The following is a 26,036-nucleotide window of genomic DNA, read 5'->3' on the forward strand; positions in this document are numbered from 1 at the left end:
TTTCCCAGGAGAATACTCAAATGGCCCTAGAAATTATTAAACTGCAACTCTGACCGTTTGAGTTTTTAATCTCCAGTTCAAGTTGACTGTTTATGTTGCTGACCACATGTATTGGCATTCAGGCAGTGCTTGAGAGGGAATCCTAGAAACAGAAAGGGATCTTCCTTTCTCTATCCAAGCTACATGCTTCCCCCAAAAAGTCATGAAAGGTGCCCATAAAAGGTGATCCTTCATAAATAGCCTATTTCCCAAACCAACATGTGGGTTGAAAAGGGTGAATTCATGGTCAAGCTCTTTTCTTCATGGAGAAACTAGAAGTATTATTTCAGGTCCCTTTGAATTCTTGTACTTAGGGAAAATACCTAAATCATTGAGTGGCCTCTGTAATGATTCAGAAATTTCAGTTCTATCTCTTCTTGATAAGTAAGCTAGATGTTCTTTAAAAAGTCATATCACAGTGTATAGCTCAAAATTGGCACAATGACATGGTTAATTAACTGACCACACTGTTCTAGTTGTGTTTTCAGAAAGCATTTGACATTATAAATAAAAATATGAGTTAGCATGCCAGAAGAGTTGGAATGTGTGAACAGAACAACTTTTAAAATCTATTTTAATATGTTTTCAAAAATCGATTTTTTAGCAGCTTTAGAAACACATTGCGTGTACCAACAACTAATACCCATTCTGGGTGAAGAAACATCTCAGAGGGAACTGGAGAAGGGGATCTCTTTAAAACTCCTCTGGTTCTGTTTTTCACTGTTATTTTTCTTATCAAATAGTAAAAAAAAATGTTTTCAAGCTACTTATTTTTCATTATAGTTTGCCTTAGCTAAGATAATTATCCATATGTTAATCACTAAGTACACTTGAGAATTAGAATATTTCAAAGGTCCTTATTTTCAAGAACACTGAAATTTCTGTCATTTGTTGTCTTTAGTCATCACATCTGGCCAAGTCGTAAAATGAGGCTCATGCTTTATTGGCCTTTATGGCAATTTTTAGTTCATGACTGAAGAATTCTGCACAGGTGCCCACTCCCCTGTTCACTAACTCCTGAGTGGTGTCTGAAAATCGTTGCCACCTGGTGAGAATTTGGAGCATTTAGGCCAGAGTGCCAGAATTGTGATGGTGCTTTGTGTTACTCCTGTTGTTTTGCCTGTATTGTTTGGGTAGTATTTATTTATTGTTTGTCATGGGTTTCTACCATCAGGCGTCCAGGCTTATTAACTAAATTACCAGTAATTCCTAAGAATTCACATGATCCAAGTTGATGGATTGAAACCAGATGGAAGTCTAAACTCTTGTTTTCGGTAATCGAGTTTTATTTTTATACTGGCTAATTTAATTCAGTGGTTCTCAGTCCTGGGTGCTTATTAGAATCACTTGGGGAGCTGTTAAAAACAAAAACTAGTATTTGGGGCCACCTGCAGATAGTTCATTATATCTGTATTTTTAAAAGCTCTACCTCCAACTCAGGTGATTTTAAAGGGAGGCTGAGGTTAAAACCATTGAATTTTCTTGGCCTCTTTATTTCCAGCTTTTTTGGCTGCAGTTTCCCAGTGTTTTACTTAAACACAGCAGTCATCTGTCACAGTCTTATGCTAGTGCGTGTGTCATCTTATGTGTGCCCTGTAACTGCAGTAGATCTTAGCGAGTTCAGACCATTGTTTATGGGCCATTTAAGACCAGCCAGAGTGTCAGTACCATCTGAAAAACATTTTCTGGCAGTAAAGGTGACAAATTCTCTCTGATTTCAGTGAATGAGAACTAGTTTAACAGTTAATACTGTTCTTCCCCTTGCTAGTTACCCTAAACAGAATCCCCGTGACTTTGAGTCGAATTGCATAGGCGCTTGTTTAAAGACTTTCTGTTGTCTGCTGCTGTTCTAAGCACTGAGGAGCACACCAGATAAGAACTTGGCGAGAAGGGACTCAAGGAGCTTACATTCTCAAGGAGGAGACTCACATGGAACAGAAAACAGAGCAGAACATATGTTGGTCAGAACAAGGAGGGATAAAAGAGGTCTCAGTGGAATTGTGTCACAGGAAAAAACTATAGGGGGAAGAGGATTGGGGCCAAGTCTTGATTAGAGTGTAGGTAGAATTTAACTGGCAAAGGCAGCTGAAATTCCAGGCCTGTAGAACAATCTAGTAAAGAAGGGCACCGAAGTGGGAGTAATTAAGTTACTAGACCACTGTTAATGAGTACATGGTAGTAGTTGAGCAGAAAAAAATCCCACAGGCAAGAAGCTATCCACACTCATCCAGAAGGACCCTCAAATGCCTACTTGAGTGGTTGGACCTTGATTGGAGAAGCTTTACGAAGCCCTAGTTTACAAAACTAAGCTGTGGTGAAGAGAAGTCATTGCCTCTGGCTGGGGAGATTATCTGGAAGGGGGGGAGCGTGGATTTTACTGGGTTGTTAGAAATGTTCTGTATTTTAATTACGGAGGTGGTTACACAGGCATTTACCAAAACTTACCAACTCTACACTTAAAATCTTTTCATTTTATTGTGTATAACTTATACCTCAATTTTAAAACATTTTTAAAAGCCATGTTTAAAAAGAAAGAGAACCTATGGATTAAAAGACTTAAAAACCATAGTAACCAATGGAAATACAGGACTGGAATTCTGATTTAAACACTATTAAAAAAATTTAAGAGACCATTGGAGAGATTTGAAAGCTGATCAAATATGTGGTAATCTTCAGAAATTATCTTTTTTTAGGTTTGATAGTTTTAAGAGTTTTAATTGTTTGAAGAATATATACTAAAATAGTTATGGATGAAAGTAATAGGATCTCTAGCTCTTGCTTCAGAATAATTCAGTGTGAGTGGTTGGGGGAAGTACAGATGAAACCAGATAGCTACGATCATTGTTGAAGCTGGTGATGTGTACACAGGAATTTTTTTTTTAATAACGTTTTTCAATTACAGTTGACGTACAGTATTATATTAGTTTTAGATGTACAAACCAGTGATTAGATGTTTATATACCTTACAAATGATCACCCCCAATAAATCTAGTACCCATCTGATACCATACATAGTTATTACAATATTATTGACTGTATTCCCTATGCTGTACTTTATATCCCTGTGACTGTGCTATAACTCCCAATTTGTACTTCTTAATTCCTTCACCTTTTTCACCTGCCCCCCGCAACCCCCTCCTAGCTGGGAACTGTCAAAAAGTTCTCTGTATCTATGAGTCTGCTTCTGTTCTGCTTATTTATTTTGTTTAGATTCCACATATAAATGAAATCATGTGGCGTTTTTCTTTCTCTTCCTGCACAGTACAATACCCTCTAGGTTTATCCATGTTGTTTCACATGACAAGATTTTATTCTTTTTTATGGCTGAGTCATATTTCATTGTATATATGCATCACTTCTTTATCTGTTCATCTGTTGGTGGAAACAGGTTGCTTCCATATCTTAGCTATTGTAAATAATGCTGCAATGAACATATGGATGTACATGTCTTTTCGATTTAGTGTTTTGGGATTTTTCAGATAGATACCCAGCAGTGGAATTGCTGGGTTCTTTGTTGTTTCTTGTTATAGCCTTTGTTTTAAAGTCTGTTTTGTATGGTATAAGTACTGCTGCCCCAGCATTTTTGTTTGTTTGTTTCTATTTTCTTGAAATACTTTTTTCCATCCCATTACTTTCAGATTTCTGAGTCTTCCAATCTGAAGTGGGTCTCTTGTGGGCAGCATGTGTAAGGGTCTTGTTTTAATATCCATTCGGCCACTGTATGTCTTTTGATTGGAGCATTTACTATATTTGCATTTGAAGTAATTGTTGATAAATATGTATTTATTGTCATTTTATTCATATTTTTATCTTTTTTCTTCTTCTTAGAGAAGAACCTTTAATATTTCATGTAATACCGGTTTGGTGGTGATGCACTCCTTTAGTTTTTTCTTGTCTGAGAAACGCTTTATCTGTCCTTCAATTCTAAATGATAGGTTTGCTCGGTAGAGAAATCTTGGTTGTAGGTCCTTTTTATCACTTTGGATAGTTAATGCTAATCCCCTCTGGCCTGTAAGTTGCTGTTGGGGAAATCAGCTAACAGTCTTATGGGAGATGTCTTGTAAGTAACTGCTTTTCTTTTGCTGCTTTTAAGATTCTCTTTGTCTTTAATCTTTGGCTTTTTAATTATGATGTGACTTGGTGTGGGTCTCTTTGGATTCATCTTGTTTGGGACCCTCTGCATTTCCTGGGCTTGTATGTCTCTTTCCATCACCAGGTTAGGGAAGTTTTTCATCATTTTTTTTTAAATAGGTTTTCAATCCCTTACTCTCTCTCTCTTCTCCTTCCAGTATCCCCATGATGTGAATGTTGGTATGCTTGACATTGTCCCAGAGGTTCCTTAAACTATATTCATTTTTTTATTCTTTTTTTTCTTTTTGCTGCACAGATTGGGTGTTTTTTATCCTTTAGCTTCCAAATTGTGATTTGATCCTCTGCTTCATCTACTCTACTGTTGATTCCCTGTAAATTAATCTTCATTTCAGTTAGTGTATCCTTCATTTCTGATTCTTTTTTATGTTTTGTATCTCCATTTTTATGTTTCCTCTTTGTTGAAGTTCTCACTGAGTTCATCTACTTTTCCCCTAAGTTCATTGAGCATCCTTATAACCAGTGTTTTGAACTCTGCATCTGGTGGATTGCTTCTCTACATTTTTTTAGTTATTTTTGGCATTTTTTTCCTATTCTTTCATTTGGGACATGCTTCTTTTGTCCCCTCATTTTGACTGCCTCGCTGTGTTTGTTTCTATGTAGTAGATAGAGCCGCTACAACTTCTAGTCTTGGTAAAGTTACTTTATGAATCCTGTAGGTATCCTGTAGAGCCCAATGTCACAGCCTTCTAGGTCACCCGAATTTGGTGCTCTGTGTGTGCTTCTAAACTCCCCACTCTGCCCCATGTGGGCTGTGTGCATGCTTCTGTTGTACTTGAGCCTTGATTGCTGTTGGCATGCCACAAAGCAGGACTCACTTCAGCAGGGCTCTGGTCCCCAGTGAGTCCTCCTTATGAGCCTGCCCCTCGATTGTATCACTCTTGGAGGTGATTGGGTGGTGCTTCTGCATGGTCTAAAGCTGTCTGCCAGGTGTGGCTGGCTCTGGGGTCTCCCAAGTGGTGCAAGCCAAAGTTAGCTGCTTCCTTGGCCCTGCTTGGTGCCACCTGACATGGGCTACAGATCAGTCTGCAGATGGCTGCTACTTGTACTGGGCTTAAAGGCCAAACTGTGAGCTGAGGCTGGTTGCTGGTAGTGTCTGGCCTGGGACTACTTAGCAAGACGTACGGGGCACTCCAAGGCCAGATGCTGCTTATTTGGGGTTTGTGAAACTTTGAGAGATTTTAGGAAAGTCTGCAGAATATGAACCAAGACAAGCAATTTGTATGGAAAAGCCACTGGAATTGGCTTGGGTAGGCCCACAAGTTGTGTGGTGTATGGCCTCAGGGATTCACCAGGGCAGGGTTAACAGTGTTAGCTGGGTTAATAGGGACTCATACATGGTGCCCCCCTGCTGCCTCTGTAAGGGGAGGGCTCAGCAAAGGAACAGTGATCTCTGCCACACTTCTGTCTGGGAGAAAGCTGCCCTTCCAACCCTCCCCCCAAAGCCAGACAATTCAGTTTCTTTCTGGATGTTCCTGGCACCTTTCCAGCTGCTGCCCCAGTGCTGAATGAGCACAGGGTTTCTTATACTGATATGTTTTATGTTTAAGATTTCAATAATAGTAAAAACTGTTAATGTATTTGCATTTTAAAAATAATTGTTCTTGAATTCAAAAATTCTGAGTGAAAGTGTTTCTCTAGGAAGAGTGTTCTGGCACTGGGGATCAACTACTGAGACTTTGTAGAGGTTACTGTAGCAATGTCAAAGCAATGATGAATGTACTTGGAGGAGGAGTGAAGATAGATAAATGCCCTGCTTTGTTTATTTTGATTAAAATAAGTCAGAGGCATTTTAGACACCTTGTATTTGCTGTTGGGGGACACATCAGGTCATGGGGCATCAAATGCTATTTGGGGAGCTGCGTTCAGTATCGTATGTGTGTGCTGAGGAGGGAGGTGGATTTGTGAAGGAATCACCCGGGGAGCTCCCCATGCCTTCAGAGCTGGAGGAGGGAACATCATGCTGTTGATGAGTGGACAAAGTGCTAGTCACAGGATTATGAAATGTGACTTCAAGTCACCAAACCTCCCTGGCCTTCAGAATTCTTAGCTTGGAAAAACAAGTATTAAAATTTAGGTGATCTCTAACCCCTCACATTAAACATTTTTTTTCTCCCTCTACCCTTTTTTTATTGCAGTATAATTATTTTAAACTAGTAGTTTCCAAAGTGTGCCATCTGTATCAGAGTCTCTTGTGAATGGGTCAGTGGAGGATGTCAGAAATGCCCAGATCTATAGAATGATTTTCTGGCAGCAAGTGCCTGGAAATCTGCATTTATCAAATATCCCAAATGAGTCTATGAACAGCGGAGTTTGACGAGAACAGTTCTTTTTCTTCTGATTGCCTCGAAATGCAGTCAGTACTTAAATTTTTCTAGGGATCTAAGGGATTTCAAAGCTTTACTTTTAAAGAATGTTGTGATTAAATTCTTATTATATGACATTATTATGGGTAGATTTCAATTTTGTATTTGTACTAGTAACTTATGTTTGTAATGCATAATTTAGAAAATAATAGAGACACAAAGAAAAAAATTATAAAAACCTGTAATTCTTTAGCCTTACAAAAGCAGTGTTAAACAGGTTTGTTGCATATCCTTCCATATATATACATATAAATATAATTACCAAAATAGATTTATTTTCTTCATATTACTTTATAATCTACATCTAAAACTCACTAATATTATGCTCATCTTTCTATGTTAGTAAATGTCCACCTACATCAACATTTTGAATGGCTGCATGGAATTCTTTTGTATAAATGCACCAGAGCTTATCTCACTGATTTCTTGCTGGCATTCTGTGATCTCCACCTCTTTTTATTGTTTTACCCCTGGAAATAATGAACATCCTTCTATATTTTTTGTACACCTTCAATGTAAAGTTTCTAGAAATCAAATTGCTAAGTCAAATAATATTTTTATTCATTTTATGAAAGTGATTTTGAACACAGTGAATCAATATTCAGTATAGGAAAAAAATGGCAAATACAGGGAAAAGTTAAAATCACCATAGCTTTCAGATGATTTTTCTGGTTTTGTGTGTAAGTATATTAAGATGTTTTAATAGGATCATACTATACATAGAATTTTAGTATCTGCTTTTCTCATTTAACCACATATTATAAATATCTTTGTATGTCAGCCACATTGAAAATTCTATGATATACCTATATAATTGCGTAATACTTCATCCAAATTCTCTGCTTCAGCCAGCCAACCAATATTAAGTACATAACACACACAGAAGCAATCTGGTAGATGTGGTGAGAAACAAAGTTGTTTAGAACTGTTTGGTGCCCTTAAAATATTTGCAGACTGGAAGGGAGTCTAATGCAGTCACACAAATCATCTAGTACCTTGTATTCTGGATCCTGTAAGAGGGTGTGAAAGATGGGCTGTAGAGTCCAGAGAAGGGCAAGTTATTTATTGTGAGGGAAGGCTCAGAAGAGAAGTGGTGGGAGGGTTTGACCACGTGGAGGCGGGGAGGAGCATGCCAAGTGGGAGAAGAGCATATCGGAAGGAGTCCCGTCTACTGGGATGCAGTCCCCATCCCAAAAAGGACCACAGGCACACAGGGAAATAAACTGGGAGAGGTACTTCGGTGCCAGGTTGCAGGTGGTCTAGAGTATCTGGCTCAGCCGTGTAGACTGCTTCCTGAGTGGTGGGGAGCTTTGTAGGCTTTGTGGTAGCTGGAGTAATGGTGGGATTCGAGCCACACAGGAGTGTTGCTGTGCAGCAGCGTGGGGGGGGCGGGGCAGGACAGTGAGGATGCCACGCTGACAGGCTTTGGCAGATCCGGAGATGGTAATAAAGGAAAAGATTAAGAGTCAAGGAGGCCTTGGGGGTTTGAGTTTGGGTGGCTTGGGTAGTAGTTCCATTTATGCAGGAGTAAATCATAGGGAGAAAAGCACTTGAGAAAACGATGAGTTGCAAGAATTTTTTTTTTTTTTTTAACTGTTTAGCCCATTTTGTTTGGTCCCAGCATCACACACTTCTATACCCTTCTCCTTCCTGACAGGAACTAATTTGGAATACGCCTGCAAGTGTGGAGGCCTACAGTCAGGAGGACCATTAAATGCTCAGACGTCCCGGCATGGAGGAGAGGTGGGGTTCACAGAAGGGGAGCCGGTCGGCAGCCAGGATACCTTCCCCTCTGAGGAAAGCACGCTGTCTCCAGTGAACCTGACAGATGACCAGATAGCCGCTGGCCTCTACGGTAACTTTTCTCCCTCACAGTCCTTCTCAGCATCAGGATTCCAGGCCAGCACTGCCAGCACTCCAATCTGATGTCACGGTACCTTCTAAACTGACCTGGAGGAATGATGCACAGTTGTTAGGAAGGTAGACCTAGAATAGCTCTAAGATTACTAAAGAAGGAGCTCTGTGATCCCTTTAAGAAAACGCACCTGATTTTATGAATTTTGAAATATTTTTTTATTTTTTGTTAATCTCCAGTGGAGGATATTTTTTTCCATTGATTTTTAAAGAGAGTGGGAGGGAGGGAGGGGGAAAGAGAAACATCAGTGTGAGAGAGACACATCGATTGGTTGCTTCCTGCACATGCCCCAACTAGGGCTAGGGATCGAACCTGCAACCCAGGTATGTGCCCTTGACTGGGAATCAAACCCAAGACCCTTTGGTGCTCAGGCCGATGCCCTAACCACTGAGCAACACCAACCAGGGCAATTATAAAATATTTTAAACAGCGTTTTATTCCCACAGTCTGTAAGGCATATATTTTTTTCCAGGTTATTTCAGCTGAAGAAAAATAATGATAATCCTTATTTTAGTGCCTAAATGGTTCTTGAAGATCAAATGAGACAGGAATCACTTTATAAACAGCAAAGTCTGATACAAACGCTAGTTGTCGCTGCTTTTGTTACGTCTGGAAACACTAATGGTTTTTCTTTTTCATAAAGAATGTTATTAATGGGACTTTGAAAAAAAAATTTTTTTGCATGCACACAATTTTCCAGTGATCTTGTGCAGGTTTCTCATGTATACATGCCAAGATCTATATTTATGTGAATGAAAGAAAGAAAGTAAATGTACATGAAGAGAGGTTACCTATTCACTTGTACAGTTATGAGTTATGTTAATTCTGATCACCCTGATTTACTTTTTCACAGTATGTGCAAATAATGAAAGTACGCTGAAGTCCATCATGAAGAAGAAAGATGGCAGCAAAGATTCAAATGGAGCAAAAAAGAATCTTCAGTTCGTTGGCATTAATGGAGGGTAAGGAAAGATGGTGGTGCCAGCATTTCTACGTGGTCTTTCTGTCTCCTTTGCCTCCTGCCTACTCAAGTTATACTTAAAGGTGCCTAGCCTGGGGTGCTGCCCCATCTTGGCGATGGAAGACGCCCTCCTCAGAGAGGTGCACTTGGGTCCTCTCCTCTCCCCTTCTTCCTGTCTTTAGGGACATGTCACTCTTGAAAGGATACCTGATGAAGCTGAGCCATTTGCATCTTCTTACCTCTTCTCTGAAAAAAATAGTCTTCAAACAGAAGCAGCAGGTTTCCTGCACCCTTGGACAACTCATACCTGTATGAGAACCAGACACACACAGAAAGAGACCAAGAGCACCGCTCCATGGCCAGTGGGAGTCACCCGCTCCTTCAAAATGGGTGGTTCTGCTCGGCTCTCCGCGTTGACAAACAGCTATAGGGCCTTTCCCCTGAAGAGCAACCTAGCCCTGCCACCAGTTCTTTGCTTTCTAAATAGAATGTTAGTCGTTTGTCCCTTCTCTTCTAATTGGCACAAGTAAATAGCTAAGCCTGTTTGTCCTCTGACAATTAAGTCAAAGCAATTAATCTATAATCAATACATGGCCCCGACGAGAAAGCAGTGGTGCAGAGTTATTTGAGATAATGTTTATAGGGAAGCATATCACAGAGGTCTAACTTCATGGTGACTGTTTTCCAACTCTTCCAAGTTTCGTTGGGCGGTGCAGCCCAGGCGGTTTTGGGGGGCACGTACCAGAGAAACTTGGTCACTGTATGATCTGTTCCGCTTGACACTGGGAGAGGAATGGAGCAAATGGGAAGAATATAGGGGGGAAGAAGGAGCAGGACCAGGGAGCAACGGCAGACCCGGGTTTATACGCTCCCTTTGGTTTCTGCTAAGCTAGAGGTGCTCGCTCCCGCTGTATGTGTATTTTTTCCTGCAGGTGGTGTGTGACACCACTTGGCAGTGCGGGTTGTCCCTCGGAAGTCAGAACTCATTCAGAACCGCCGGGCTTTAGCTGGACCTCACTTTGGACTCCTCGGTGTAGGCCTTTCTGTCGCTGGGTCTTTATGGGCACGCCTTGCATCTCCTGAACTCCCGATTGCCACCTAGGTATGAGACAACGTCAAGTGATGACTCCAGCTCAGATGAAAGCTCTTCTTCCGAGTCAGATGGCGAGTGCGACGTCTCTGAGTGTCCTCCTGAGGAAGAGGAGGAGGAGGAGGAGGACAGTCGGGCAGCGGCGGAAGGCTGCAAGCCCGCCAGGGTGGAAGATGAAACGCAGGGTCGAGAGTGTGAACCCGAGAAGGTGGAGATCAGAGAGAGGTGTGGTACCCCCCTCCCCCCCACGGTTATGGTACTTTGGCAGTAGAATGGGCACATCTTGCCGTGATGCTAATTGTCGAGTGCAGAAGAAGGTGTAACTCTTCCGTCTCTTACAGTAGCGAAGAGAAAGGCTTGATATGTTTGGTCCCCTTTATGTCCTTCAGCGTTAACTGTCTGTTACCTAATTGTATACGTGGAGCCACCGTCCACAGAGCTATTAAGCGCCACTAAAGTTCCCATCGTCTGAATAACTCACATTGTATTTAAAGGCATGTTAGGACTTTTTGTGACCAGCACATTTCTTTTAAGTTTTTAGATTTTGCCATTAGTCATTTATCTTGATATAGTTGTCAGGACTATTATTACGGGATTATTGTGTGTGAGAGGGGCCTTTTTTTGGCCTCAACCAAAGAACTCGTGTACTGTAAAGGTGATGTAATTAGCCACACGTCTGTTTTGGTTGCACATTCAGTGGTTGGGAGCACGGCAGGAGTTGACTTGGGAATATCATAAACAGCAGCTGCAATACCAAGTAAACACTGGTTGGCTGAAGCATGCACCCAAAAATGTAGTAAATTTTAAAGACTATTAGTAAGTATAGGATCAGTGCTTATAAAATAGGAGAGAATGAACAGATGGAAATTTCAGTATGGTTTTCCACTATGTGAAGTAATAAATAGAATGTTTTAGAAAACTTGCCTTTTTAAATTTGGCAAATGAAAGTTTAACTGCATTAAGACAAGGTAAGTATTTTTAGTTTATATTTCCAAGAATTTTCAAATGGCTCAATGTCTTGCCATCTGGTTTTTTTAACAGCTTTATTGAGATATAACTTATATATCATATGTCATCTGATTTTTAAGTTTATATTTTCACATGGGTTCCACAAACACTTCCTGGGTCACCAAATGTGAGTCAGATGTATAGTTTACCGGTCAGCATAATGGGTATGTGGTAATTCAGACTTTTTCAACCCCTTAAGAATAAAAAATACTTTTAAAAACTTAAAAAGAGTGAAAAAAATCTCCAAATGTTATGTGATAATGTCATAAAGGCCAACCTAGTGAAACCAAAAGCTACTTTCATAAAAAGACGTGAGCTCGGCTGGTGACATCCGCTCTATGTGATAGCATCAGCCCTTGGCCGCCTAGCGTTGCCTAAACTACCTCTAGCAGCACCTTGTACCACCATGACTGACCTTGGCTCAGACGGGGGCCTCTTGTCTTTCAAAGTGTGACAGAGTTTGAGATAAAGATGCCTTTCCTTTTGTGGCCAATCATGAGCTTCTTTCTTTCATTTTTACCCCCTTTCAGGTATGAATTAAGTGAAAAGATGTTGTCTGCGTGCAACTTACTGAAAAGTAATATAAATGACCCCAAAGCTTTGACCAGCAAGGATATGGTGAGTCTGATCAACGGTCACTGTCGCCAGCCTGTGCAAAGCGCTGAGTGGACACCATTGTCAAGCAGCTGTGGCCTGCCCCTGAGCTGTTGCCAGCATGCTTTCCTCAAAACTATTTCTAGCGTGTGTGGGCAGAGCGAGCATCCTGCTGCCCTGCTCACTGGGTCACACTCTGAACCTTCCCCTCAGGCCCAACCTCAGATATCTTTCTCTACCCTGTACTTTTCTCGGGGGTGGTGCATCTGTGAGACACGTACTTGCACATGGAAGGGAGGGGCTAATTGCAGTCGTTCCTCACCTTTCTGGGTGTTCTGCTTCTACTTACAAAATCTTGTGATCCAGGGAGCAGAATCCCAGAATTTTTTTTAAGTTAGCATATGTCGTTGTGTTTTTCTGGGGCAAGGTCAGCATTCCTTTTAATTATGAAACTGCATATTATGTTCTGATGTGGAATGCAGGCTGCCTCTATTTTTAAACATAGAAATAACTGCACTTGTCGTCATCTCACAATTTGAGAGCTTCAGAGGCAAACGGCAGAGGGGTTGATGGTTGCCGTAGTAAGCGTGAATGGCACAACATGGGACAGATACATGTTTCTGTGGCAGTGGCGAACCTGACCCATTGCCAAGTCTGCCACCCTCTTATGCGTTGGTGAAGTTGATGTGTGGCTTCTTTCATAGGTCAGCCCAGCCCTCTGGTTGACAGCTCTGTTCCATGCATTGAGAAAATGTAGTTTTTTGTATTATTTTAGATAGTAATGTGCATTTGAATCTTTGTATTTTAGCAGTGAATTTAATATGAAGTTTTATGCAGGTTAACTTAAGTCAGCAGCTAGAGTGAAAGTTGATTTATAAGGCTCACGAGATATTATAGAGTCATAAAACCAAAATGTTAGAGCTAGAAGGGATTTAAGGAATTACCTAACCCTGAAGAAGCAACTAGATTTCCTCTTGTACAGCAAACACAATCTGAAGAATTGGTGATGACTGTCACAGAAGTGCATGGGCATGTGTGCCTGCGAGGCCACACTACTCTGGTTCATCCTGCTTTAACTGAGGCCCTAGAGATTACAAGTCTTGTCTAGAGTGGCAGCTACTAGTTAGTGCTAGAACTAGATTATACCTGTCTTGAGTTCTGGTCCATGCCTTTTTTTTTTTTATCCCAACTAAATCATATTATCTTAGTATATGGTATCTTCTTTAAAAAAAAAAAAAAAGTGATGTCATCCCATAATTGTTTATATTGCTATAGAAACTTAAATTCATCAGAGCCAGCTGCGTCTTGACATTCAGTTAGTGTGCTGAAAAGGAGCGTGGCAGTGATGTTTACAGAAGGAAATACTCCATAAAATTCCTGGCCGGGGCTGGGGAGGGTGTGTGTGACATAGAACTACATGCTGAACTCCATCAGTGATAAACTAAATGTCAGTCTGAACCTTGGTCACAAATAGTGAAACCATGAAACATCACTGTGGTGTTAATATTTCCCACTAGGTGGAAACTGAACTTAAAACTGGTGCTTTCAGGCCCTAGATTTTATAGACATAATGCACTTTTTCTTGAATCATTCTCAAAATACTAGGTCACGTGGTCTTCAGGGAGGATTTGACATTTCTACAACCCCGGATTGCCAAGCATATTGTCAGGCACACATTCCATGATCAGTACATTTTTGTTAATTGAATATTTAGTGAAAAAAGGTGTTTAAAGTATTGTGCTGTGAAAAGTAGTGAACATGTGAATGGTCACAATGTCAGGGCCGTATAACCCTATAGGACACCAAGTATTTAGCAGTAACAGAGTTAGGACAACCAGATGACATAATTTCCCTTCTTTCCATGTGAGGACTCCAAAGAGATAGAAATCTGAATGTCAAAGAGGCAGCAGGAGAAAAAAAAAATTAGATGAATTCTTTCTTGACCAGGACCCCTTTCAAGAGTGACCAAAAATATGATTGAATGGGCTAAAACTGAATAATCTGTGGCAAGGAGACAAAGCGGGGAACTGTACGATCCCAGCCTTTTTATAAAAAGAATACTTCTTGGGTTCTGGTGCTTTTGACATAGACTTTCCATTTTTCTTTGATATATTTTTTTTTTAATATTTTTTTTATTGACTTCAGAGAGAGAAGGGAGAGAGAGAGAGAAGCCTCAATGATGAGAGAGAATTACTGATCGGCTGCCTCCTGCACGCCCCCTACTGGGGATTGAGCCCGCAACCCTGACCAGGAATCAGACCGCCATCTCCTGAATCATAGGTCGATGCTCAATGGCTGAGCCACGCACGCGGGACATCTTTGATATATTTTTAATCCTGTAAAGAGAAGCAAAGCACAGGTGAATGGTACACTCATATAAAAGAGGCCCCATGGAAAACGTGTTGCAATTATCACCAGCACTGGCTGTGCCCCATCCACCTTGAACTTCATGTGGTGCAAGTTTGACCTGATCATCCATGAAATGCATGCCGTGTTCATGTGTCCAGACCCTAAGGGGAGGCGAGTGGGCTGATGATCGAATGCAGATGATCCTAATGGGAAATGTAATTTGTTCCAGATCTGCTTTTTCCTCCCTTTCTATGGCTGAACATTTGTATTTAATATTGGAGTGGGAACTGAGTTGGTTACATGCTTATCTTCCAGCCTAGTGCTGTGGAAATATTGAAGGAGTCGCAGTTGGTCTGCATAGGAAGGAAGCAGCATAGTTAAGTGTGGGTTAAGTAATTCCTTCTGTCCCAATTACTATGAAAATCATTTGCAAGGCCAGTATAACTACATAACATTAATAGTTCAGTAATAACTAGAGCCAGGCCTAAGAGTTTTACATGTATTGCCTCATTTGGTCTCACCACAAACACTGTGAAGGAAAGGTATTTTTATTGTCCCCATTTTGCAGATGAGGACACTGAGGCACAGGATAACTATCTTCCCCAGGGTCTTAAACAGCCCATAAGTAGCAGGGCCAGGACTTGAACTCTTGTACAGTGCTCTATGGCCTCTTTTGTAGGAGTTGGAATATGTTTGCAGTTTAAAATCAGGAGGGATGCTCCAGTTTGGAGCTTGAGGCTGCTCTCAGAGCTCTGGGTCTCGGTAGTTCTTTCTGCCAGCCAGGACTAGCTGCTTTGGCTATAAAAGGCTTGGTTCCTTGGGCTTCCAGCTGGGTCCCCAAAAGTCTATAAATAGAAGCACTAATGGTGCTCGCCTGGTGTTTTGGCAGAGGTTCTGTCTGAACACCCTCCAGCACGAGTGGTTCCGCGTGTCCAGCCAGAAGTCGGCCATCCCGGCCATGGTGGGGGACTACATCGCTGCCTTTGCGGCCATCTCCCCGGATGTCCTCCGGCACATCATCAACATGGCCGATGGCAACGGCAACACGGCCCTGCACTACAGCGTGTCGCACTCCAACTTCGAGATCGTGAAGCTGCTCCTGGACGCAGGTACGTTGGCTGTTCCCGTGTCTTCTCTAACAGCGCTGGGGGGACTCATCTCAGAGAAGCCGGTTAGTCTACACCTCGATTCTGTGGCCACCCTACAATCTTTCTCATTGCTTCTCCACACGGTGTGGCAAGGAAATCGCTCTTGCCTCCTTGTGGGAGGCTTGACATCTAAACGAAACTGGGTGACACAGATTCAAGATCTGGAGGACATACTTGCTCCAGCTCAGCTGCATTGGAGTGAGGTGTACCCCTGGGACGCACGTACCTCAGTGGAATCACGCAGTTTTGGCAGGTTGGCTCTCAGGAGGCAGAATGCTGCTCCTGGGGCAGGGCCGTGGCTTTGGTGCTCATGGGCTGCTGGATTTGTCCTTGCTCCATGACCTCCAGTGAACTGTCTCACAGAGTTGTGCAGAGACCAAGCAAAGGCACTGTGACAGATTATGGTAGAATCATCCCTGTTTCCGCCAAAATACACCCAGGTGTTGGGAAGTCAGCATTGAGTGGCGAAAGTGTTCTTGTATCTGAACCATAGTAATGAGAATTGTGGAGACTCTTGCTTATAATTGGAACTTGTCATCTCAGAATATTTGCAATACCTATTTTTACTTCTAGTACGTGACTGATACAGGACTCACAGTGCCTCAGTCTAATGAATGAAAACACAATGTGGACGTATGATTTAGAATATGACTATGAAGTTGTCCAGTTTTCCCATACCGCTTCTTGACCCAACAGTCCCATTTTTTCAACTCTGTTTTGTGGACGTTGGATTCATGCAGATAAGAAACCAAGCAGATTTATCCATTTTCTCTTCCAAGTTCCCGTGTTCCCAGTGTAGGGGCCGTGTTAGGATAAAACTGCTTCCATGTCTCAGGAAGGAATTCCAAGCGGCCTTCCCTTCGGGCTTTCCAGACTATAAACAGAGCTGTTGATACTGTCAGCCTGTTATTGTTTAAACAGAGAAGTGGATAATATCCAGGAAAGCAGAAAACGAGATTTCAGGATTACTCCTGAAAGTAATGATTTAACCTAGCCTTGGAAAATTTGTGTGGACAAGACATTTTGGTAAATTAAATGATTTTAGTAAACTCCATTGTTGGATGGCTTTGGTTAATACACTTTTCTGGTTTTACTTTTAACTGCTCACCGATACAGGCTGAGATTGTGGCTCCGTAAAGTGTGTCTGTGAATCTAAGACACTGTAGCGTCTGTGGAGAACTGAATGTCACAGACACAGAGGAGCCTCCCAGAGCACGTCTGCTCGCCTGCGTCTCCATCACACAGCCTTTCTGCATTCAGAAACGTGCACTGTTGTAAATGCCATATGTTCCCAGGGTCCAGTTGTTTCGGAACTCAAGGAAAGTTCTCATGGTACCTTCTCTTGTTACTCTGTATGATGGAAACATCCTAAACGTTTTAACTGTATTTGGTCAAGCATCAAAGTGTCTTTCCTGCATCGTCTATTGCTTTCATTTTATTAGAAAGTGCTGAAGGAATTTTAAAATGCCTGGAGGATAATGTTGTCCCAGAAGACCTCTTAAGAATTACGGGAATAGGAAAGGTCTGGTTTATAGGGTCTGTTTCTTAGGGGACTTGACTGCGTTTGCCCTCAGACCACAGTTCCCAAAGTAGGTGTCATGTGATTGAAATTCTGCTTCTAAGGGTCTCACACAAGTCAGATTAGTAAACCCAGGGTTTCAGAATGAGTAGTGGTTTCTGAGTAGGTAACCCCACATTCAGAGTTCTGTGCACAGGCCTTCACAAACCTTTTTCACTTGTAGCTCTCACTGCCTTCTTTACTCCAAAACAGTGATTTCCTAAACACAGATTAATGTCTAGTTCCCACATTATTGTTTATTCTTCACAGCAACCATTACTTAGCACAACCTCCCAGACCCCCACACTATCACCATTCAGCCATCAGTTGCAAACAAGACGTGCTCTGAAAGCTCACTGTTGCTTCTGGCCTTATGAAATTAAAAAAAAAAAATTGTTTAAGATTACCTCTTACATTTCCTTCCAAGTCACTCTCATATTTTGACCACCCAGTACCATCTCGTTGGGTTCTTCCAAACACCATACCCCTCAGTTCATGTTAGGAGACAGCTTCTCCCTAAAAAGGACTCATGCCTTCGCAGATGTGTGCAACGTGGACCACCAGAACAAGGCGGGGTACACGCCCATCATGCTGGCGGCCCTTGCCGCCGTGGAGGCCGAGAAGGACATGCGGGTTGTGGAAGAGCTCTTCGGCTGCGGGGATGTGAACGCCAAAGCCAGCCAGGTGAGCGCTCGCTTCCCGGGCTCGCTCGTGCTCATGCCCGTTGACGGCTCTGGCCTGCGCAGGTTCCCCACCAGCCTTCCCACCGCTGAGCACCAGCCCGCGGCCCAGCCCCTAGCCCAGGTGGCTCCTGGCCGTCCCAGGTGACCAAGCGCACTGGTGAAGTACCGGCTTACACTTCCCTCTGGAGACTTCTCTGTCCTTTGCCTTGTGGTGCCTCTGTTCGGAGCAGTGCGTCCGTAAGCTGTAGGTCAGCCTGCATATCGGTGACTGGGAGGCCCAGCATCTACCAGGTGACCAGTGTCTTCATGCCGGTACCAAGTGCCCTTAGTTCAGATTTGTTTGACTTGGTCACCCACCTTTTGACTTTCCAGCTCCCTGATATAATGAGAGCCTCCAAGCTAGAGGGAAGAATTGCTTTATTATTTTATGATGTAACATATTAACTTAGCTCATTGTTCACGAGAAACTGATTGCTCCATACCTGCCACCCCCCCCCAAGTAATTCCACATCCACTTTTCCCCTCTGTCATCATGCTCCCCCCCCCCCCCCGCCCCAGCACAGCCCCACGACAGGCCACACTCTGCCTGCCAGCCCCGTACTTACTTCCGAAGTTTACTGTCATTTCTCCCTGCAGGCAGGACAGACAGCCCTCATGCTGGCGGTCAGCCACGGACGGATAGACATGGTGAAGGGCCTGCTGGCCTGTGGTGCTGACGTGAACATCCAAGACGACGAGGGCTCCACCGCCCTGATGTGTGCCAGCGAGCACGGGCACGTGGAGATCGTCAAGCTGCTGCTGGCCCAGCCGGGCTGCAACGGCCACCTGGAGGACAATGTAAGCTGCCCCCGTCGGGCCCCGGGCCAGGGCCTGCAGGGCCACGGGAGGGAGCTCTGTGAGTGCCGCTTGGCAAGGGGGAGAGAACAAATCCTCCTTGATCTTCCTAGAGGATTTGTGTTGCCATCCAGGCCGCCTCGCTTCATGGCCCAGCTTGGCAGCGTTTACTGTGTGTCAGCTAATACTCCGCTAATGAAAGCGAAAGGGACAATGGTAAATAGGCCTCCTCCCAAAATTCATGAAAGGGGGAAGGTGCCGGCATGTACGAGAACTAGCATCTTAAAGGGGAGTGAACAAACTTATAACACAGAGTCAGAATTGGTGCACCTACTGAGAGGACCAGGTCCCCGGTCCATTAGGAGAGCCTGTTACTAGCCGTTACAGGTGGGGTTATTGGGTGACTAGAACCATTATTACTGCAGTGAAGCACTTTCCCAGGCAAATTAAATAAAGGCAGGTGTGTCCTTTGGGGCCCGTCGGAGTGATGCTTCACTAGGGGAGCTGGACTCGCTTGGCTTCCTTAAGCACATCTTTCCACTCCTGCTCCGGCTGTTCATCATCATCAGTCTAATCTCCTCTCGCAGGTCCTAAGCCGTCCCCACTCCCAGATAACCCCTTGACTGGGAACATCCTAAGGAAAGCTGCTCCTCTGGCTGGCTGTTGGCCAAAATGGAGCACCCCTCGATAGGTGAAGGCACAGGAACTAACTTTTGGGTGGTGACAGGGTTGAAAGGTGCAAAGGTCATGGAGGTCGGGCTGGGTTGGTTCTGTTTTTGAAAGTTTCTCTCTGTGGAGCACAGGTTTGGCCCACAGCTTCCTTTAACTCAAAACACTAAAAAGTGAGAGGAAAAACATCCTCCTCTGCACTGGACCTCACGTCCCTGTGGGCCCACGTCAGCAGGAAGAGCAAAGCAGTGCAGGGATTTACTGGCAGGGGGCCGACTGCGTCCGCAGTTGCGGTGACTCCCCGGGAGCAGGAGCTGCAGCGCCGCCACATTCCCTCACCTCCGCCTGACGGAGGGCGTTCCAACCGGAGTTCCCTCAAGAACACTTTGTTCCGTGTGTCTCTTTTGTTGGCTGGCTCTTACTTCTACTCTCAGCAAAGAACAGCTTATGGATATAGTAATAAGAGGCCATAGTGACTCCCAGGCATCCTGGTCACCTCAGCTAATTGTCTGCTTTCTTATCCTTAAAGGATTAGGAGGGCATCCAGCTGGCCTCCCAGAATTCGCAGAGTGGGAGGGAGGGAGGGACTGTAAGATTCAAACCACACGCAAATTGTTTCCTGCAGCCAGCAACCCGAAGGAATCCTTGTTCCAAGACGAGACGGAAAATACGTTGTGTTTTTCGCCTTGGTGCTCCCTTATATCCATCTAAATCCTTGCAGTTTAGTGGAAGCCAAGCATTTAACAGACAATTTTTCTTTCCCGTATTTAGTGTTTTCCTCATATTTCCATAAGATACATTTCTTTTTTATTATTATTATTTTTATTGATTTGAGAGAGAGACATCAATTTGTTGTTCCACTTATTTATGCATTCATTAGTTGATTCTTGTATGTGCCCTGACCGGGGATTGAACCCGCGACCTTGGCATATCAGGACAACGCTCTAACCAACTGAGCCACCCAGTTAGGGCTCCGTAAGATACATTTCTGCCAGCCGGCAGGATTCAGTGCTTCTGCATTGATGTTACTCAGCATTCCCCAGGGTTTAGGGATGCAGGACCAGCTGTCTCCCCAAGAGGAAAATTAAGAGATCTTTGGCAAATTGCAGGATGTCAAAACATGCACCATGGTACATGCCTGTTCATTTGTAATTATAAGAAAAAAGAAACTAACATTTTTTTTTACCCCCATCATCTGCTACTGTCCCCTGCTGGCGGGCACAGTGGTTGAATGAGACTTCTTCATGGGCAGCCTGCATTGTTGAGGGTCCACAGGGTGCAGGCCTAAGACGGAGGGAATAGGTGACTGTCTTCTTGACTGTGATTTCCTTAGGGTGGGGCTGTGCCTCAGTCATCCTTGTATCCATAGGGCTTGGCACATCAAGGTCCACAAAACAAATGGCTAGATTTGGGGGGGCGATACCAATTCCTGAAGGGCATTTTGATTTGTTACCTTCCGCTGTCTGGGTGATTGAGAAATCCAACCTGGCTCGTTCTTTTCATCTTTAAAGGATGGCAGCACTGCGCTCTCGATCGCTCTGGAAGCAGGACACAAGGACATCGCCGTCCTCCTCTATGCCCACGTCAACTTCGCCAAAGCCCAGTCTCCGGTCAGTGTTGTGCATTTGACATGTTTTAACAGGCCGAAATCCACCAGACTGGTGGGCCCCCTTCCTCTGGTAGTTGACAGGAGTCACAGGGTTTTATGATGATTCTAAAAATGGAAGTTTTAATGTGGAACTCAAGAGTCCATCATTTCTACCCCACCCAGAAGGCCAGGAGTGCTAATGGTTAGCACAGCAGGGGCTAGACCCCTGCTTGCCCTCAGGAGACAGACGCTCTCATAGCCTCACATGAAGGGCTTATTCTGGGCATAATCATTCAAATTTCACATTCTTAGCCCACGAATACATATCTCTGTGTTCCTGGCATTTTTCCTAATGCAGATAGTGTGAGTAGCAACCTGTGGTCCCACAGTCCACTCTTAGCAGAAAGTTGACTTCCCAGGACAGCTGGGTGTGGTGCTGCTGAACTCAGCTGGCTCCTGAGCACCTCCTGCTGGTGGACCTGTGTTCTGTGTTCCGGCTCTCACTCTGGCTCGTGGGTGGTTGTCAGCTCTGGTGACAGAGTGCCTGTTTCACAGAGGACACATCTGCCTGAGGTCACATATTAACCCACATTTTTTTCATTTCCTGGTCTCTAGGGCACCCCTAGGCTTGGAAGGAAGACTTCTCCCGGTCCCACCCACCGAGGTTCCTTTGATTGACGATGTACAAATAGCCGTTCATTTACATGCCACCCTTAAGCTGCTAATTGTTCCTGTTGGGGTGACAGATACTGAATGTATATGTATTGTGCCTGAGCTCACCAGCAAACAGAACACATAACGCCAAGGACTGAAGGCTGGAGCTGTCACAGTGGAAGCCAGCTGTCTCTCTTCCGGCCATCTTTCCTCTGCGCAGGGCACACTTGACCCCAGTTGCTGTGGCTGTTGAGTCTCTGCTCCGTTATGTACAGTTGTTGAAAACTGTAACCTCACCTGAGCAGGCAACTTCTATTCCTTCTCTCCACCCCCCACCGCTGCTGAGAAGTGTCAGGTTCTCACTGGCATGGTGGTTTAAATTTCTCCACAAGTATTTATATTTACTGATGTAGAAGCATTGGGAAGCTCTTCCAAAATTCCATTCCAGGATGGTTTCATTAATTTTTCGTCTGTCTTTATTATTTTAAAGTAAGTAAGTTGAGATGACTTTGGTCATCAGCAACTTGGGCCTGGGCTGGTAGGTTTCTGGGTTAAAATTAAAAGATGGAGCTCTAAAAAAGTTTAACTCTTACATGAAGAAATATTTTCAGTTGGTTTTATCTGGATGGATGTATTATATGACTTTTTATATAAAAGGTACCTATATCAAATTAACAGTATTTTCAACTTTTATATTCCATGGTAATAAAAGACATGAAGAACTACATGTAACAGTACCATATTTTTATTAAATATTGCACAACTCAATATCTAATGGTAAAGGTTGCATTGTGTTAGAGGAATTGGCTATATATTTGCCTCTAGAGAAACATAGTGTAGTTCTCCACGTATTTATGGATCCCTTTATACCTTATCACACTTACTTTGGTCTTACATGTATTTAAATGTTTGAAGTGCCTTAGACTCTTGCCATATTTTCAAAATAAAATTTCATTAAGCTTTTTGCTTGTGCGTGCTTCATCTCTGACAGCTGTCTGCCCCGATCCTATTGACTTAGAGCGGTGGCAGCACCAGCTGATGGGTGTATTGCTCAGGGAGGCTGAGGGCCCGGTCTGCTGGTCCTGCACTCCGACTAGAGAGACACCTTCTGAGAGCACCACAGCGCTGCTCATTACTCAGGTTGCACATCACGAGTCTGAAATTTAAGACCTTATTAGGCAAACAGTTCATCAGACAGGTAATCTCCAAGGGGAGCCAGTGAGCTAACTCTTCTCACGTGCACAACCACTAGCCTTAATTCTAGTTTTGGGTGCAACTGCTAGGTGCTGGTGGAAACCTGCAGTGATAAGAAAGGAGAGATGAAGCCAGACAGACTTTTTATTTCAGGCTGCTGTTGGTCCAGCAGCACCTGTTTTCAAGTCCTTTCTGAAAAGCCAAGGGGATCGAGTCCATCTCATTAAAATGAAGAAGCATGGTGGTCAAGACGCACACTAGGTGTTTGGGCAGAGCCACTGGTGGTAGATTTCTAACCCAGGTCATTTGTGAGAGCCAGGTGCATTGGAAGAAGATCACCGAGGCTTTTCTTAAACCTTTCTTCCTTTTCTTCCTCGCCTTCCTTCCTTTCTTGTATTCATTCATTACTGAGCTCAAAAATAAGGCCAGAGACTAGGTGTTTCCAACAGGTGTGTGTGTCATCACAGTGCTTGCGCTGGAAGGCCTGTTTTCACGCACTCAGATGTTTGCATCTTTTAGAGAAGAATTCTGGCCCAGCCAGGTGTGGCTCAGCGGTTGAGCATCGACCTAGGATCCAGGCAATCGGGGTTCGATTCCCGGTCAGGGCACATGCCCGGGTTGCGGGCTTAATCAATGACTCTCTCATCATTGATGTTTCTCTCTCTCTCTCCCCCTCTCCTTTCCTCTCTCTGAAATCAATAAAGATATATTTAAAATTTAAAAAAAAAAAGAATTCTGGAGGCGCCCTGGAAAGCACTGCTGGCAATTCAGGCCAGCTCGGGGCGGTAACAGCTGCTCTCTCAGTTCATGCCTGGGCCTCTGGGGCAGAAGGGCCACCCTCTTCCATGAACCGTGAAAATGAGGTCACAGCTGCCTTGGGTCACGAGTATCTCTTTCCCTCCTGGGGCGGACCTGCCAGCACTGGGATTTGGGCTAAACTTCAGTTCAGATAGTTATTCAAGGCCAAGGTCCATCAGATCTGAAATCGCTCAATAAATTAAAGCAGAAGAATGTTTGTGTTTGAAGAAAAGCAGGGCTGAGTTTGTCTGCCCTTTAATGGCATGACATGCCTTTTGAGCAAGGAGGGCTGTATCAGGTGGTTGTGGTCCTGGGAATTTTCTTTGTTCCATTTGAGAAAGGAAGGTAATATTGTCAGTGCTGGAGAAAGTGAATTCCTACACCTGCATGGTGCATTTCAGATTTCTTGTGCTAAATTTTGCAAAAGAAAACGAGTGCTAGTTTTACCACGGAGTGAGGTCTTAGTACACATCTAACATCTGGGTAATGTCTGCTGCTTTGTGCCTTGTTTGCTCTGCTAACACTGGGCACTTTGAATGCTTTTTATCTCCGGATCTTGGCACACTGTACAAACCAGCCTGATTCTCCCCATTGGTACAGCAGCAGTTTATTGAGGCCCAAATCCATAAAGGGATTTGTGGTGTATGCTTGGGCAAGGTCCTCAAGAGAGGCCAGAAGAGGGCTGGAGAGGCCTGGTTTTATTTTCCAGCTCTAGTGAAGAGCCATCTTTCCAGACACCCTTGCCCTGGAAACTAAAAAGCCGAAGGCCAGCTCTGGCCGGTGGCCCGGTTGGCACTTCATCCCATGCACCAAGGGTTTGCAGTTTCGATTCCTGGTCAGGGCACATACCCAGGTTGCGGGTTCAATCCCCAGTCAGGGCATGTACAGGAGGCAACCAGTCGATGTTTCTCTCTCACATTGATGTTTCTCTCTCTCCTTTCCTCTCTCTCTAAAATTAACAAACATATCCTCTGGTGAGGATTGAAAGGAAAGAAGCTGAAGGCCAGAATCCACCCAAAGACAAAAGAAATTGAGCAGCGGAACTTAGAGACTTTAATGTTAAGAAAATAAAACTATAAAGGAACATTCGTAATATTTAAAATAAATAAATTCTAAAAATAAAAAAAAATAAAACTGACACGTCCTGCCACTGGGACTAAATGGACTGAACCCCATGCTATCACAAGGATGGGCCTTGCTTCTGGAGGAGGTTACCCGGAACACACTATCCAGCACCAGTCCCCACAATAAATGACATGCGGGGTCCCTGCCTATAATTTGCCAGTACTCCAATGAGAACACGTTTACCCCTGATTTCTGGAACCCTGAAGTACTGCAGGTATGGGATAATACTTGCCGACAGAATCAGGAAAGAAAACTGCAGTTTTCCCCTTTAGGGAAATACTGAACAGATGGCTCATAATCTTTCTTTAAATGTCCGTGGGTCCTTCTGGGAGGAAGCCTGCTACAAGCAGAGATACTTTTATTTTTGTGATACTTGGTGTGAGCTATCCCCTCCGCAGCATGCATAGGAATTTCCTGAGGGTGAAAATGCAAACTCTGGGCCCCATCCTGCAGATTCTGCTCCTTTAGGTCTTTAAGGAGCAACCCTGGTGTTTCTCAGTGCGGCCTTCGTCCTGAATTATGAGACGCTGCCCTCATGTTCTTTTCTAAACAAGGTAGGCGGGTGGGGGTCTATAACAAAACAAGAAACAATACTTTTAGTCTTTTATCTTTGATGAGCAAGGAGCCAACATAGTCTCTGTGTGGTGTTCACCCACGCTCAGTGGCATTTCTGCATCTTCTGGAGAAGTCATTTCTAGAAGGCCAGGAACCTGGCTGCCACGGATCTATTTTTCTGTGTTTATGGGAAAGGGAGATGGAGGTGGCTCAGTACATGAGTGACAGCGTTGACAGGCAGACAGTTCTGGGAGTATTTTCCTAAGTTAATCTTTTCTTTCCCACTTCCTTGTGGAGCAGGACTGCTCCTGCACAGGAAGAAGGCCGTGACCCGTTGCTTTGGCTTTGGAATAAAAACAGTTTTCTACTTTCTTTTTTACTGAGCGTGCATTTTTTTTTAAAGCCCCAGCCTTAACCAGAGACTATTTAATTCTACTTTGTGCCATAAGGAAATTGCTAATCATATGTTAACTCTGTTCTTATTTAGCATGGCTATAATTTGGAAGCCAGCTAATTATAAAATATATTTAAAGTACATCTTGCTGAAGATGATTACCACAAAAGGATGTGGCCAAGTCGTTGGCCACGGTGTTCCAGAGCTGCACATGCTCGCACTGCCCACCCGCCCATCACTGGCTATTTCCTAGGGGGAAGAATCGGGAGGTGACACTTGGCCCTTCCAGTGTGAAAGATGGTTAGTCAGCGCTTCTAATGGTGTCCCAGGACACCTGACCCGAATTCTGGCAGGGATTGTGTAGA

The 26,036-nt window shown here is 43.8% G+C and overlaps 1 protein-coding gene across 18 annotated transcripts in view; it reads left to right on the plus strand.

Annotated features, from left to right (window-relative positions):
- KANK1 (KN motif and ankyrin repeat domains 1) overlaps positions 1 to 22,568 on the plus strand; it is a gene marked incomplete at its 3' end in the record, with an annotated part of 179,362 nt that extends 156,794 nt beyond the window's left edge. For 11 of the 18 annotated variants that reach the window (XM_081152475.1, XM_081152474.1, XM_081152476.1 and 8 more), the window contains 9 exons: positions 8,212 to 8,409; positions 9,323 to 9,431; positions 10,533 to 10,745; positions 12,059 to 12,146; positions 15,361 to 15,580; positions 17,719 to 17,861; positions 18,497 to 18,697; positions 20,875 to 20,973; positions 21,567 to 22,568. In XM_081152475.1, the coding sequence (XP_081008601.1) occupies positions 8,212 to 8,409; positions 9,323 to 9,431; positions 10,533 to 10,745; positions 12,059 to 12,146; positions 15,361 to 15,580; positions 17,719 to 17,861; positions 18,497 to 18,697; positions 20,875 to 20,973; positions 21,567 to 21,629 (1,334 nt within the window). Of the gene's footprint in view, positions 1 to 8,211; positions 8,410 to 9,322; positions 9,432 to 10,532; positions 10,746 to 12,058; positions 12,147 to 15,360; positions 15,581 to 17,718; positions 17,862 to 18,496; positions 18,698 to 20,874; positions 21,073 to 21,566 lie in introns of those variants that run through there. The other 7 variants (XM_081152478.1, XM_081152477.1, XM_081152479.1 and 4 more) reach the window with 2 other exon arrangements.
- Between the last annotated feature and the right edge of the window lie 3,468 nt (positions 22,569 to 26,036).

This window comes from Miniopterus schreibersii, assembly GCF_964146895.1.
Source record: "Miniopterus schreibersii genome assembly, chromosome: 11".
NCBI lineage: Eukaryota > Metazoa > Chordata > Mammalia > Chiroptera > Miniopteridae > Miniopterus > Miniopterus schreibersii.